At 54.9% G+C, this 15461-nt stretch overlaps 2 protein-coding genes across 2 annotated transcripts; one reads left to right on the forward strand and one right to left on the reverse strand.

Moving 5' to 3' along the window:
• Positions 1–1264: 1264 nt before the first annotated feature.
• On the forward strand, positions 1265–2397 carry HRG_02128 (geminivirus rep catalytic domain-containing protein; the record flags this gene model as incomplete). The annotated part of the gene is made up of 2 exons (XM_044860599.1): positions 1265–1870; positions 1999–2397. The coding sequence occupies 2 exons, from the start codon at positions 1265–1267 to the stop codon at positions 2395–2397; spliced, it is 1005 nt and encodes a 334-aa protein (XP_044724232.1).
• A 1238-nt stretch (positions 2398–3635) lies between these two features.
• HRG_02129 (uncharacterized protein) lies at positions 3636–6436 on the reverse strand (the record flags this gene model as incomplete). Its single annotated transcript, XM_044860600.1, has 4 exons — positions 3636–3946; positions 3993–4646; positions 5998–6137; positions 6198–6436. 4 exons carry the CDS (start codon positions 6434–6436, stop codon positions 3636–3638), a joined length of 1344 nt encoding a protein of 447 aa, XP_044724233.1.
• Positions 6437–15461: the final 9025 nt, after the last annotated feature.

The raw sequence follows: 15461 nt of genomic DNA on the forward strand, positions 1-15461 counted from the left end.
TCTGGTAACAGTTCTATAGGATTTGATTTGGAGCAGGATAGACAAGGTGACGGGAGGAATGCCCACTAGAAGGTGTAATGGAATACTCCGGGTCACTACACGACCTTCCCGAATGGGTAATCACGGTGGCTTCATCTCGAGGATGGAGGAGTGCGTGCAGGCCGACCACGTAGCTGACTCGGTCGTCTCTTTGCTTGTTCACAAGTAACTATGTTTATGCCCGTACATGTTCTCCGCGGAGCCTAGGCAAGGGACTGGTAGAGCGAGTGCGATTCTCGGCCTGTCAAGTTAGGTCGCAGACTCCCAATCGTCGGCGAGGAAGCGATGCGACGGAGACTCTTTTCCTTCAATCGTGAGCGTTTACAAGTACTCCAAACACGTTTACAAGTTCACCTACACCCGTTTCCCAGTAGAACAACCGAAATACTGTACCTGAAACCGTTTACAAGATCATTCACTGCCTCGGCTACAGACTAATATCTACAATCCCTTCCGAGATACGAACAGAACCCCCGAAGGGGGTGCGGCGAGGCCGTAGGTCGAGACGTGGAAGCAGCGAAGCGTCACCCTGCAAGAATCTTCAACCGGGTCACACGTTCACAAGAAAGTCTTCCGGCGACGGGAGGAGCAAGTGTCCAACGGGCACGGGACGCACCAAACACAATACACTGTAAAGAGTCCACGCACGAAGAAAACACACACCGGCAAGGTCACTCCACCACCCACTCACACGGAACATCTACAACTCAGCAATACACCGTTGGGCCACGACCAGAGGGAGTTTTGTCTGAGCGGAGCGAGAAAAACCGACAGGAGGGAGGTTTTGGACGAGAGGAACGAGGACACTGGGACTTCGACTGGAGGGAGAAGACAGTAGAGGGGCGGAGTCCCTTCTACCCCCAGGCCCCCTATTACTTAAGTTTGGTTTATAGGGGGCCATGGCACAACGGCCCAGTCACTAGGCAGATTGAACGCACGTGATTTACTGCAGTCATAGGCGGAAGCGACGGGGGGAGCGACGCAGTGCTAAGAGCGAATGAGCCTAGAGGGATCACGCCGTCCATGGAAAGACAGCTTGTGTAGCTTGCGTAACTTGCATGTATCCACTACTGGCCGGGGCAGACGCCCGGACAGAATGACACCGGAGGGTATAAAGCGGGCAAGGTGCCCCAATGTTGAACTCGGATGAGTTGTCTCCTTGAGTCTCGTTTCCTGCGTGGCAAAGAGAGCGAGAGAGATAGAGAGAGGAACGATGTCTTCCACCATGGAGGTTGATCCTCCTGCTAGTGATAGCGGTTATGAGTCTGTCGAGAGGGATGCTCGCGAGATCCCCGGAGTGACCGAGAAGCATCAAGACTTTGTGTTCCATGCAAACATGGCGTTTGTCACCTACACCCGCAGCCGGGTCGAAGACCCAGAGGAGTTCCACAGGTATCTACGAGAGTCGCTGGCGCCGAGCCTGCCACGGGTTAACCGCAGGACTGGACAGGCAGGAACAGTACAGGTCTACGGCTGCAAGGAACTGCATGAGGATGGCACTCCCCACTATCATGTGATGCTCAAGTTCGAGCCCCGCGTGCACTGGAGGAACGCCCGTGAAAAGTTCAGGGTCTGGATTGATGTAAAGGATGGTCGTGAGGTGGACACGACGTCGATCAACATTCACAAGAAGCCGGAGAACGAGACGCCTGCGTACTTCCTGCAGTGCGTGCAGGCTTATATCGCCAAGGGTGGCGACGTCTTTGGCGAGTGGATCGGTCCCAAGACGACGACGGCGTCGGAAAAAGACAAGTACTTGGAGCAGGCGGTTGAGACGGAGTCCCGCGAGGAGGCGGAGACGCTGCTCAAGACGCATTTCAAGTCCTGGTGGGTACGTAACCATGCGAATTGCCAGGCTTTCTTGAGGACCAAGAAGGGTCCTTCTGCCAAACCCCATGCGCCTTCCTTTCCTCCCTTACCCTGGAAGGTGCCGAGAAGGTTGCTTCAGTGGCGGCAAAGAACTTTGACGTGGCCCGGCTTGGTCGTCCGACATGTCTCGTCATCGTCGGTCGGCCCCGCTCTGGCAAGACCGAGTGGGCTCTTTCCTTTGGTCGTCCAGCTCACATGACGGGTGAGTGGAATATGGATGAACTCATGAAGCCGGACATTACACATGTTGTCCTCAACGATATCAAGTTGAGGGCTTTTCCCTACAAGCGTGACCTTGCTGGCTGTCAGGAGTACATCACCGCCACAGGCAAGTACCGCGAGCAGCGGACCATTCGCATGGGTATACCAGTCATCTGGACTTGTAATGAGGACAATGATGTTACCAAGGACAAGGATATTGGTCAGTATTTGCTTGAGACAGCCGTGATTTATCGTGTGCCAAAGGGGAAGATGTTGTATGGGAAGTAGATACAAATCGAGAAGATGCATTGTTGTGACACCGCCAGCATCGTAGATCAAAATCGTTTACAAGCTCACCACATTGCCCCGGCTACCACCCTTCATCTCCAACCCACTCATGACTATGGAATCAATCCCCGCAGGTGCGACCGAGCCGAAGGTTCGGGCGTGGAGAGCCACGCTCAACCATCTTCGATTCAGTAGACACGTTTACAAGCCGGTCTTCACGCGACAGGAGGAGCAACCGAAGGGCGACGGACACAAACACGACAACTTGCACACACACAAACCCCAAACACATGCTGGGCCCACGAGCGGAGCGAGTTGAGACGACCGGAGGGAGGAACTGCCCTTGAGTGGAACGAAAGGGTACACGCCTGGAGGGCGGGTGGACTGTGTGACGGGAGGTCACTTGTCAGAAAGGCCCCCTATTACTTAAGTTTGGTTTATAGGGGGCCATGGCACAACGGCCCAGCCCATAGACACCTTTCACGCACGTGATTGAGTGTGGTACTAGCACGGATGGACGGGACGGGAAGAAGTGAGTCATAAGAGACAGCTCGACAGGGGGGAGAGGGTCACGTTTCGATTGGATAGCTTCCACGTAGTGGTTGCATAGCCAGTTGCAGAGATGGACGGGGTGGCAACCGGACATGGGTGGGGACCCACAGAGAACGGAGTGTTTAAAGGGCTTGATGCCCGCCCACTTTCTTTCGACAAAACCTGGCAAGGTTCTGATCTCTTCTTATACACCGGGCTGGTTGATATGGTTTGAGCATACGGAGACCTCTCACTTACCAGAGTAAGTTCACGTTTCCGTTCACAATCGATTGTGTGTGTTTCCCGGAGGGTTACTACCTGACGACGGGATGGTTGACTCTTTTCCTGAGCCGGGGAGGCTTTACTGATGCTGCCTGCGGCACGACTCGACGATAGGAGAGGGGATAAGAGGAGCCACCGCCCCTCTCGTACAGCAGACGATAAACTTTTTCATGTAGCCCGGGAGGGTTTGGTCGAGAAGACAGTAAGTTGGAACGAGGAAGGAATCTTTCTTTAGGATCCAAGCGGATCGGACAAGAGTCTTGTGGTGGCTTGGTTGGACGGGTGTCCACTCCACTTCCTCTACGCCCTTGACGGGCTCCGATTCGTTTGTTCCCGGGGACATATATTGAACATGTGTTCGACAACCCGGGAGGTGTCTCACCACAGGCTTTTGCATGGTCTAAGACCTTGGCGAGATTGTCGAATCATACGGCGTACATGCACAACCCGGTGACGAGAGGAGCCGACGGGAAATGCGACATGGGAGGAGCCTTCTGAACATCCACCTGGCACTTGGGGACACGGATGGAGAGTGGCCGCTCTGAGCAGTCATAGGGCAGCACACTTCTTGCCGTGTTTGTCGCGGGTCGAAGTCTTTCTTCCTTTTGACCGCTCGTCACGCTCGCGATCCCGCTCTTTTTCTCTCTTCCGCCTCTGCTCCTGTCTAGCCGCATCTTCCCCGCCGTGACTGGAGCCCGCTCCACGGCGATGTCTGCTACTACCGCTACCGCTACCGCTGGGTTGAGGATGAGAACGGCCCCGGTGTCTATCACTCTGCCGACTGGCCGGGAGCTCCACGTCTGCAGACCGGCTGGATTTCTCTCGCGTCACCTTCTTGAGCAACGAAGATGTCTCCGCATGATGGTTCTCCAAAGTACGCACCTTGGCAAGGATGCTGTGCAGATCCTCCTGCATTTTGACAACAGAGGGACCCACACTCTCTGTCTGCCGACTCAACGACTGAATGTCGCGGGACAGCTTCCGAGCCTCTCCGCCGCCCTCGTTGCTCCGAGTGGCCAATGAATTGACTCGATCTCCATATTCCTTCACAGCGACGTGAAGGTCCGAAAGCCTCTTCTGTAGTGGCTGCAAAGCACCTTCCACGATGGCCACGACTCGTTTGTCTACAACTTCTAAGACGGCTTCCCGCATGGACGCAGCCAACTCCTCAAGATCCAACCCGTCAGCCGAGACCTCGTGGTCGCTGTCCGAAGTGATACTGCCAGGGGACGCTGGCCGTACGGGTTCCACGGGAGATTCCGCCACCTGGCTCGAATGCCGCGATACGCCATCCTCTTCGCCCTGCTCCGATGCGTCTGATGCGTACGAGTCCACTATTGCTTCGGTGGTCTGACACTTGTCAGGCTCCTCTCGAGATTCGGTACGCGCAGCGGCCAGAGAAAATCCTTGCGCGGGAAACGGACCCGTTCCTCCACCTGTTCACACAGAGTTAGTCAGGACCATGCCTGAATAAGAGGCAGTTCTCACCACCAAAGACTCTCGGTGCGGGCTGACCGAAACCTCTCGGTCCCGGCTGGCCAAAGTCGCCAGGCTGCGTTCTCTGTCCCGGAAACGCCATGCTATCACTCATCATCCAACCTGCCCAAGTGCAGAGGAAGAGAAGCCTACCCGGTTCTGTCGATGGAAAGGTGGGCGGCAGCCCGTGCCTTTATACCTCCGGTGTGGTAAAGTTGTCCGGGTGCTGCACCCGTCCAAGAGTGGATGTGTACGCAACCACTGCGTTGGAAGCTACCCAATGAACGCGCGTTGTCGGTCCCCTCCCCCTGCCTCTTATGACTACCTTCTCTCCGTCCCGTCCCTTTCGGTCTAGTACCACAGTCAATCACGTGCGTTCATGCTGTCTATGGGCTGGGCCGTTGTGCCATGGCCCCCTATAAACCAAACTTAAGTAATAGGGGGCCTGGGTGTCCGAGTGACTCCCTCACTCTACCGTCCCTCCGCCTCCAGCTGCGGTACCTTTGACTCCCTCCAGTCGTGCAAAGACTCGCTCCGCTCAGACAGGCTCCGTCCCGTCGCGGGCCCAGTGTGTATTTTGTCCGTGTGCTTGTGCGGTGAAGTGACTTGCGTTTGTGTCAGTGTCAGTTGTATGCCCGTCGCGTGCCCTCCCGGCCACTGGCTCCTCTTGTGGTGTTGAGCTGTCTTGTGAACGCGTTGACTCAATCGAAGAATCGTGAGCGTGGCTCTTCACGTCGACCTTCGGCCTCCGTGCACCTCCTTCGGAGGTAACTTCCATAGTCGTGAAGGATCCTCCGGAGGTGATAATTACGATGTGGATTACTTGCAGTAGGTGTTCTTGTAAACGGGGTAGGGTATAGTATCTTGAGTGATGTTCTTGTAAACGCTTTGCGTATCTACGGTTTTGTTTCCTCCCTTGTCGACGTGGAGTGGCAATGAGCAGAAGAGCGTCAAATCATGCGTGCATTCATTTGGGTAAGAGGCGTGTCCTTGTTCTTGTTCTACAGCTGGGTGAAGCCCTCGGAACCAAGTTGAAACTATCGTCATATCCTACTCCGGTAAATGCCTACTCCACAACGCCGACGTTCGTAGGGTAAAAGACGAGAATGATGAGTCGATCTGCTACACCGCCCGTGTCGCCCGTGTCCTAATACCTAGAGCCATCTCAAGTTGCCGTTTCCTCGCATCCGACCTGCCCCTGCCCGATTCGCCAAGCTGTGTCAACAGTGCGTCGACCTGGCGTGCTGGCCGCAACCACCGGGTTAGCCAATAGGCCCAATACTACTAGTCATGGGAACGGGATTGACTCACCGGTCAAGGCATCCAACTCCTGTAATGTCGATGGACAATCCTGTATTACTTCCCCCGTGAGAACGCTGTAGAGAGGCGTCAGGCCGACACTCTCGTGGACGACGATGCTGTTCTGCATGCGCGCCGTGAAATTCTTGTCCCTGTAAGGCCTCAAGTCAGCAACCTCCTGCTGAAGAAAACAAAGGACAGACCAGACGGACAAAACGGTGATCTTGCGATCAAGTTTGCGGTCGAGATCATCCACCTTGCGATCCAAACCGTCGACCTTACGGTTCAATGTGGCAAGCTGTTGCAGCACAGCCTGCAGAGTTTCCTGCAACCGGGCCCCGCCATCTACTGCGGGAAGATTCCCACAGAGTGCGAACTGTTCCGACAAGGCATCAAAGCTGCCGGAAATAGTCTCAAAATCCGGCTGACGGGGTGCTGCTCTCGCGTCCATTGTTCCACTAATTGAGGCTGCTTGCGACGTCGGATCTCACCGATCGAGGTGAGTGTGAGAATGGACAAAAACGCCACTGGACGTTGTCGGAATCGCGTCACCCCAGTGACCCTCGACAGGCGTAACCCAAACACGGATTCCCTGCGTAGTCAGCTGACTCTGCTGCTTGCTTTCCTAAGCAAACCAGTCCCTCCGGAATATTGTTTGTCCCCATCCCGCAAAGGGGTATCCACTTACCCTGGATCACGTCCCTTTCCTCCTGGAAAAGTCTCAACGCACTTGCGTATTCCTCACGGAGTTTGAAAATAAAAGAGATGCGTGTCTTCCCGACCGTCGCTCTTCTCGGGGGCAGTGCCCCTTATGTATGTCCTCTCGCATCTCTGGTCGAGGAAAGTCGTCCGGGCTCTCAGCCCGTCCAGTTGTGGAGTCATGCAACCCTTTGGGAAGCTGACATGTGACGTAGCCCCCTCCCTCCGTCGGTACCTTCTTATGACGCAGTCTCTTCCGTCCCGTGCGAAACTGTTATGAACTACACTCTGATGCTCGAGTGTCTAGAGCTGGGCCATGGAGCAGAGGCCCCCTATAAACCAAACTTAAGCATATAGGGGGCCCGGGGGTAGAAGGGACTCCGCCCTTCCTCCTGTCCCTCGCCTCCTGCTCGGTACTGGTGACCTCCATCCTGTCGTTCAAAACCTCCCTCCTGTCGGTTTTTCTCGCTCCGCTCAAGCACCTCCCTCCGGTCGGGGTGGCCCAACGGGTACTGTTTGTATGTGTCTCGGGTGGTGAAGTGACTTAAGTAGGGACTGAGCGGGTGTTGGAGTGGTTGTATGTCCGTCGTGCGCCTTTCAGACGCCTACTCCTCTCCACTGGGTAATGATACCTTGTAAACGATTGACACGATTGAAGATGAGTTGACGTGACGCTTCGCTGCTGTTCACGTCCAGTCCTTCGGCCTGTCCGCACTCCTTCGGAGTAAATTCCATAGTGATGGAATGGCCCTCCGGGGGTGATCATTCGGAGTAATGTCTCTTGAAACAGTGTTCTTGTAAACGTTGAAGGTGTCCTTGTAAACGCCTCAAGTGACTTGGAGCGTGGAATACGTATAAACAAGGGTTAATCTACGTCTTGTGTGCATTCTCGTAAACGCTTAGGAAAAGAAGAATATCTCCTGTATGCGTGATGGGTGATGTTCGTCTACAACACAACATCTTAGGCCGAATGACTGGAAATGTCTATAAACGAGGCCAACACCCGAAAAGGGAAAGTGCCCACGAAGGGACCGAAAGCCAATCGCATTTGCTCATCCATACCCAATGAGATGCCAATTTCGTCACGTAAAGAAGACAAGCCTAAGCCAAATTGCCGACGCATCATACCGAAACTGCGCCTAATCATCCGTCACTGCCACTGCCGGAACATGGCAGACTCTTCGACAACCAGCGAGGAAACCCTTCCGGTGTTCAATCCAGGAGTCATGTGCGTCTAGGGACACGACCTCAAAGAAGGACGAGTCGGCCACCCGTAGTACCGGAGATAGCCTGCCGCCCCTGCTACGGGGACAGCCCAGGTATTTCTCCACCGCCCGTTCCAACTGAAGACCCGTCCAAGCGCCTGAGAGGGGACAGGCCATGTCGAGCAGAAGCACGATGCAACATGCATCGCTCCCCCGTGTGCCGGCGGAGCTCGAACTGTCTGATGCCGACGAAGGAGAAGGTGAACGGGGACTTTGCGCCCCGGGGAACCAAACATCAGCTCTCACCTTGAGTCGAGTCTCCAACAAAGACCAACACTGGTCCCTCCGACTCCCGTCTGGAAAGAGCAAATGAACCGCGAGGGTCGACCCCCCCGCTTGAACGGGCGTCATAGCATCCGCGTGTCGAAAAGCAGCGCAGGCATCGCCCGCGAGCTTCCGCAAGTTCATGTATATGTCCGCTCCCGCGTCACCAAAAGATTCCACGATCTCATCTCCATCGCTCGACCCCTCCCGGGGGCTGTGAGACTCCTGAACCGTGCTACTCGAATCCGAGCCAGAACCACTGTGGTAATGGACAAGAGGACGACGCCCGTCCTCATCGCTGACGTAGTCTGTCATGGCAGCCTGCTTGGCGGGTAGGGGACAGCACGAGAGCTAGAGAAATGTGCACTTGCACTAGAATCCTCAAGAACTTCCACGAGGTTTACCAAAGAAACCTGTGAGAAGATGCAGGCTTTCACTCCCGTTCAACTGAACTCCGTCAATCTGGCGGCGCATCCAACAGAAGCCAGTCAGAAGAACTTCTCTCGAGTTGGACTGGGCGAGACGTTGCTCTTATACCTCCCGCATCTAGCTTGTCCGGTTGCACCAACCCGGCCATGTGTGGAGCAGTCGTGGAAGCTGCGCAACCCGACCAAGTGTGACGTACCATGTTCTCTCCGCTCCATTGGTTCTTATGACTCACTTCTTTCCCCCCTGTCAATCCGTGCTAGTACTGCAGTGAATCACGTGCGTTCATCCTGCTCTATGGGCTGGGCCGTTGTGCCATGGCCCCCTATAAACCAAACTTAAGTAATAGGGGGCCTGGGTGTCCGAGTGACTCCGTCCCTCTCACAATCCTCGCCTCCAGCTGCGGTACCTTTGACTCCCTCCAGTCGTGCAAAGACTCGCTCCGCTCAGACAGTGCTCCTTCCAGTCGCGGGCCCAACGTGTGATTGGCTGGTGCGGGCTGGACGTGAGTGAGTGGGTGAGAGTGTGTTGCGTGTGTCGTTGAACTCACTCAGTCCGTCTCCACGTGTGTGTTTGTTCTCTGTCCGTCGCGTGCCCTGACGGACACTTGCTCCTCCTCACGGTGTATAATGATTCCCTTGTAAACGTCGTACTCAATCGAATATCGTGAGTGTGACTCTTCACAGCCAGTCCTTCGGCCTGTCTGCACCCCCCTTTGGGGGGATTGCCTCCATAGTCGTGAAGGAGTCCTCCGGAGGTGATCATTCTGTCCGTCCCTTGTAAACGAGGGTTGGTCTACTATCTTGGATGGCATTCTTGTAAACAGTTCAAGACAAGAAGTACGGTCAGAGTCATATCAAGATGGTTCACAGGTGGTCATGTATTCGTTCACATCAAGTTGCCCCATCATCACTCTTCGTGTAACTAGCCTAACACAAAATGAGGGCATCGTGGCATGCCGATGCAGCAAGTATTCCATCAATGCCGTCGCTGCGTAACCGAAGCGCAAGAAAAAAAAACATTGTCACGTCGCCCGTGTCCTGACTCCAAAAGCATGTCTTAGCTGGCGCCTCCGCTGGTCTAGTCCTCTTGGGACCGATTCACCCAACTCCCGTAGTAGGTCGGCCGCTTCCTGTGCTGGTGCCGTCTATCCGTCAGTAGACGTTTGCCAGGATGTGGGGGGGAGCACTCACAAGAAACATTGTCCAAGTCTCCCAGAGTCGCTGGGCAGCCGGGAATCGGGTTCCCCGTGCGGACATTGCAGAGGGGCGCCAAGTCGACACTCGTGAACGACGATGCTGTTCTGCATACGCGCCGTGAAGTTCTTGTCCCTGCCAAGATCCAGTTAGCTACCCGCATCGGGGAAAACAGCAGAGCGATGCTCACAAGACCGTGACCTTGCGGTCTAGGCCGTCCACTTTACGGTCTAAATCATCCAACTTCCTGTTAATCGTGCGCATCTCGTTCCGCAAATCGTTGCGCATGGCTTCCAGCGCTTGTGCGAGCCGAAGACCGCCATCGACTGCCGGAAGATTTTGACACCGCGAGAACTCCTCGGACAAAGCCGATAAACTGTCCGCCACCCGCGGAAAAGAGGGCTGTGGAAGGTCCTGCGCGGCCTCCATCGCTGAAGCAAAAACGAGGGCCAAAAAAGGCACTGCTGGGTGCTAACGAGCTGCGGTCTAGATCTGCCTGATCGTTGAGTGCCTAGGTGATGATTACCGTAGGTGCACCTGCCCCACGGATGCAACAAGAGGTTGTTGGACGTGTCGCGTCTCCGCAGTAACGAGTGCGCGTAGTCAGCTGACTCTGCTGCTTGCTTTCCTAAGCAAACCAGTCCCTCCGGACTTTTGTTTGTCCCACGCCGGGATGCCTACCCTGGATCAAGTCCCTTTCCTGGGGAGAAAACGATGCACTTCCGTGATCCCGACGGAAAAGTAAGAGAACAAGTGCCAAGGGCAAGTCTGCCCGACAGTCGCTCCGGCGGGGGATCGTCCCTTTTATCCATCCCTTTCCAAGGTCTTTGTAGTATCTGTCCGGGTCTCTCGCCCGTCCAGTTGTGGAGTCATGCAACCACTACGTGCAAGCTGACTTGTTGACGTGGTACAGTCCCTCCGTCCCGTACCTTCTTAACACCTCGTCCCGTCTATCCTTTCCGAGACTGCTAATAACTACATGGAAGCTAAAGCAACCTGTCTATGGGCTGGGCCGTTGTGCCATGGCCCCCTATAAACCAAACTTAAGTAATAGGGGGCCTTTCTGACAAGTGACCTCCCGTCACACAGTCCACCCGCCCTCCAGGCGTGTACCCTTTCGTTCCACTCAAGGGCAGTTCCTCCTCCGGTCGTCTCAACTCGCTCCGCTCGTGGGCCCAGCATGTGTTTGGGGTTTGTGTGTGTGCAAGTTGTCGTGTTTGTGTCCGTCGCCCTTCGGTTGCTCCTCCTGTCGCGTGAAGACCGGCTTGTAAACGTGTCTACTGAATCGAAGATGGTTGAGCGTGGCTCTCCACGCCCGAACCTTCGGCTCGGTCGCACTTCTGCGGGGATTGATTCCATAGTCATGAGTGGGTTGGAGATGAAGGGTGGTAGCCGGGGCAATGTGGTGAGCTTGTAAACGATTTTGATCTACGATGCTGGCGGTGTCACAACAATGCATCTTCTCGATTTGTATCTACTTCCCATACAACATCTTCCCCTTTGGCACACGATAAATCACGGCTGTCTCAAGCAAATACTGACCAATATCCTTGTCCTTGGTAACATCATTGTCCTCATTACAAGTCCAGATGACTGGTATACCCATGCGAATGGTCCGCTGCTCGCGGTACTTGCCTGTGGCGGTGATGTACTCTGACAGCCAGCAAGGTCACGCTTGTAGGAAAAGCCCTCAACTTGATATCGTTGAGGACAACATGTGTAATGTCCGGCTTCATGAGTTCATCCATATTCCACTCACCCGTCATGTGAGCTGGACGACCAAAGGAAAGAGCCCACTCGGTCTTGCCAGAGCGGGGCCGACCGACGATGACGAGACATGTCGGACGACCAAGCCGGGCCACGTCAAAGTTCTTTGCCGCCACTGAAGCAACCTTCTCGGCACCTTCCAGGGTAAGGGAGGAAAGGAAGGCGCATGGGGTTTGGCAGAAGGACCCTTCTTGGTCCTCAAGAAAGCCTGGCAATTCGCATGGTTACGTACCCACCAGGACTTGAAATGCGTCTTGAGCAGCGTCTCCGCCTCCTCGCGGGACTCCGTCTCAACCGCCTGCTCCAAGTACTTGTCTTTCCGACGCCGTCGTCGTCTTGGGACCGATCCACTCGCCAAAGACGTCGCCACCCTTGGCGATATAAGCCTGCACGCACTGCAGGAAGTACGCAGGCGTCTCGTTCTCCGGCTTCTTGTGAATGTTGATCGACGTCGTGTCCACCTCACGACCATCCTTTACATCAATCCAGACCCTGAACTTTTCACGGGCGTTCCTCCAGTGCACGCGGGGCTCGAACTTGAGCATCACATGATAGTGGGAGTGCCATCCTCATGCAGTTCCTTGCAGCCGTAGACCTGTACTGTTCCTGCCTGTCCAGTCCTGCGGTTAACCCGTGGCAGGCTCGGCGCCAGCGACTCTCGTAGATACCTGTGGAACTCCTCTGGGTCTTCGACCCGGCTGCGGGTGTAGGTGACAAACGCCATGTTTGCATGGAACACAAAGTCTTGATGCTTCTCGGTCACTCCGGGGATCTCGCGAGCATCCCTCTCGACAGACTCATAACCGCTATCACTAGCAGGAGGATCAACCTCCATGGTGGAAGACATCGTTCCTCTCTCTATCTCTCTCGCTCTTTGCCACGCAGGAAACGAGACTCAAGGGAGACAACTCATCCGAGTTCAACATTGGGGCACCTTGCCCGCTTTATACCCTCCGGTGTCATTCTGTCCGGGCGTCTGCCCCGGCCAGTAGTGGATACATGCAAGTTACGCAAGCTACACAAGCTGTCTTTCCATGGACGGCGTGATCCCTCTAGGCTCATTCGCTCTTAGCACTGCGTCGCTCCCCCCGTCGCTTCCGCCTATGACTGCAGTAAATCACGTGCGTTCAATCTGCCTAGTGACTGGGCCGTTGTGCCATGGCCCCCCTATAAACCAAACTTAAGTAATAGGGGGCCCAAGAGTAGCAGTGACTCCCTCACTCCTACAAGGTCCTCGCTGCCTGCTCGTACCAGTGTCCTCCATCCTGTCGTCCGTTCTCGCTCCGCTCAAGCACCTCCCTCCGGTCGGGGTGGCCCAACGGTGAGAGTGTGTTGTAGTGTACTCGTGTGTGGAGGTGACTTGGGAGTGTTGTGTTGTGTTCGGTCCGTCGCGTGCCCGTCGGACACGTGCTCCTCTCGGGCTGTGTTGAGCTGTCTTGTAAACGATGTACTCGATTGAAGATTCTTGAGCGTGGCTCTCCACAGCCAGTCCTACGGCCTGTCTGCACCCCCCTTCGGGGGGGTTGATTCCATAGTGATGAAGGAGTCCTCCGGAGGTGATCATTCGAAGTGAATTGCTTGAAGTATGACTCTCTTGTAAACGGGTTTTGAGTCTTCGGGGAAACTCGAGGTCGATAATATCCTAGGATGTCTATTGGCCGTCAAGTGGGTAGTGTTCGAGTCCGTCACCATTTTTCGACAAAGCAAGGGGAGTTAAGTTGAATCCAGCCTCAAGCCGTGGATATCGATACGATATCTGCCAGGGAGGGTATCGCCGACGCGAGGGGAAGGAGGGGAGAGAATTCGATACCCCATCCAGTGCCAGAAGCGCCGTCGCTGCAAAAGCAAAGAAAAGACTCCATAACACGACGTCTTCAAAAATGGACGCGTCCATAATGCAATCCCTGTTGACACCAAGATCCATTTTCATGTCCCCACTTCCAATGGGGTCGCCATCCGGACCGCAAAACTGGCTGGTTCAAGATAATGAAGCCTTACAGCCGTAGCTAAACAGACTCAACGTTGTCTCAAGTTGGGCCCGTGTCTCCACTGACGATGTGCCCAAAATCAGATTAATGATTTGAGGCCGAAGAGCGAATACCACTTACCTTGCCGTCGTTGATGATAATCCGGGAGCCCCCTGGAGCCTGACCTCCACCTGAGCCTGAAGCCACAATGCTGGAGAAGAAGGGACGATAACAGGCATGGTCCTGTAGCGGAACAGGACAAAGAGTGATATAATACCAAGTGAAACCCTCCGAGTCGTCCGGGCGCCGCCATTTGAGTCCGCAAAGACAGCCGTCCGGCATACTGATAATATCCTGTATCATTGTCTGATCCGTTAACGTGGAAGGGGTGCCGACATTAGTGCTGCTGTCGGTAGCACCCGCGGCTTCGTCTTTCTTGTCCTCGGACAGTTCCATCGCAGCCGGAACAGAAATCCCTGTCAATGCAGGCAAAGAGGAGACGCGCCTAGGCGTCCAAAATGTGAGCCCCTGCTCAGCAGCGCCACACCCGAGGAAGGAACCTCACGTTGGTGGTTCCATAAAGCAAGGATGGCCAACACACCTCAACCACGCTGATAGGATCGTCAACTAATAGACCCTCCGGCACTATGACGAGGACAGATGCTCAAGGCCACAGCACTCCGTTTGCTGGGATTCGAAACAAGAAATGGCTTTTCTCAAGCGATTACACTGATAGCTTTGCCCTCACAAAGAAACGACAACGATTCTGCCTGAATGCCCAGAGTGGAAAAGATGGGAGAACTGGAAAAAAGGGCCATTCCCCGAGGCCTTCTTGTAGGGCCGCTCTCGACGGCCTGACTCCACCTTGCAGAACCCAATGTCAAGGGTCCTGAGGATTTCAACCAATAGGATTGATGCTCCAGCAGTGGCTCCACCAGCGTCCGGGTTTCTCACGTCACCCCTCCAACTGACTAAGGCGGTGAACATGGAAACTACGTAACCTGTCTCCCCGACCCGCCTCCTCTCTCCGGTCTGATTGGCTGCTATGACGATGTCGCTCCCCCCTGTCGCTTCCATTTAGGACCACACTCAATCACGTGCGTGAAAGGTGTCTAAAGACTGGGCCATGGAGCAGAGGCCCCCTATAAACCAAACTTAAGTAATAGGGGGCCCAAGAGTAGCAGTGACTCCCTCACTCCTACAAGGTCCTCGCTGCCTGCTCGTACCAGTGTCCTCCATCCAGTCGTCCGTTCTCGCTCCGCTCAAGCACCTCCTCCGGTCGGGGTGGCCCAACGGGTATTGTTTGGATGTGGCGTGTATGACCGAGTGACTTGGTGTGTCGTGTGTTCGTGTTGGGATTCGTCACTCAGTCTGTCTCCACGTGTGTTGTTCAGTCAGTGTCCGTCGTATGCCCTCCGGGACATTCACCTCCTGTCGTGCATATGCTGTCTTGTAAACGGTGTCTACGATCTGATGTTTTTGAACGTGACTCTTCACGCCCAAACCTTCGGCTTGGTCGCACCCCTTCGGGGTAATTTCCATAGTCATGGATGGGCCCTCCGGGGGTGATCAGAGGGGCATCCCTTGTAAACGGCTTATGTTCTTGTAAACGTCGGCATGTGCTTGTGAACGGTTTGTGAAGCCTACGAAGTGTGTGTCACGTTTGGAGGTAGCTGGGCGATTACGAGTGGATCATGGACTACAAGAGTGACATACTCATATGTCGGTATGCAAGCCAGTCAATTCAATAATGCTCTTCATGCGTCAGCGCAGCCCGCTCCCGCGTGAGGGTATCGTCAAGTCCTAACAGGGAACAGTGGTCCACCAACGCCTACGCTTCTATGTCAACCACAGGTCATGCCACCAGGGGTGGCGAGAGTACACAAACCCAA

This window comes from Hirsutella rhossiliensis (assembly GCF_020360975.1).
Source record: "Hirsutella rhossiliensis strain HR02 chromosome Unknown scaffold00002, whole genome shotgun sequence".
Classification (NCBI taxonomy): domain Eukaryota; kingdom Fungi; phylum Ascomycota; class Sordariomycetes; order Hypocreales; family Ophiocordycipitaceae; genus Hirsutella; species Hirsutella rhossiliensis.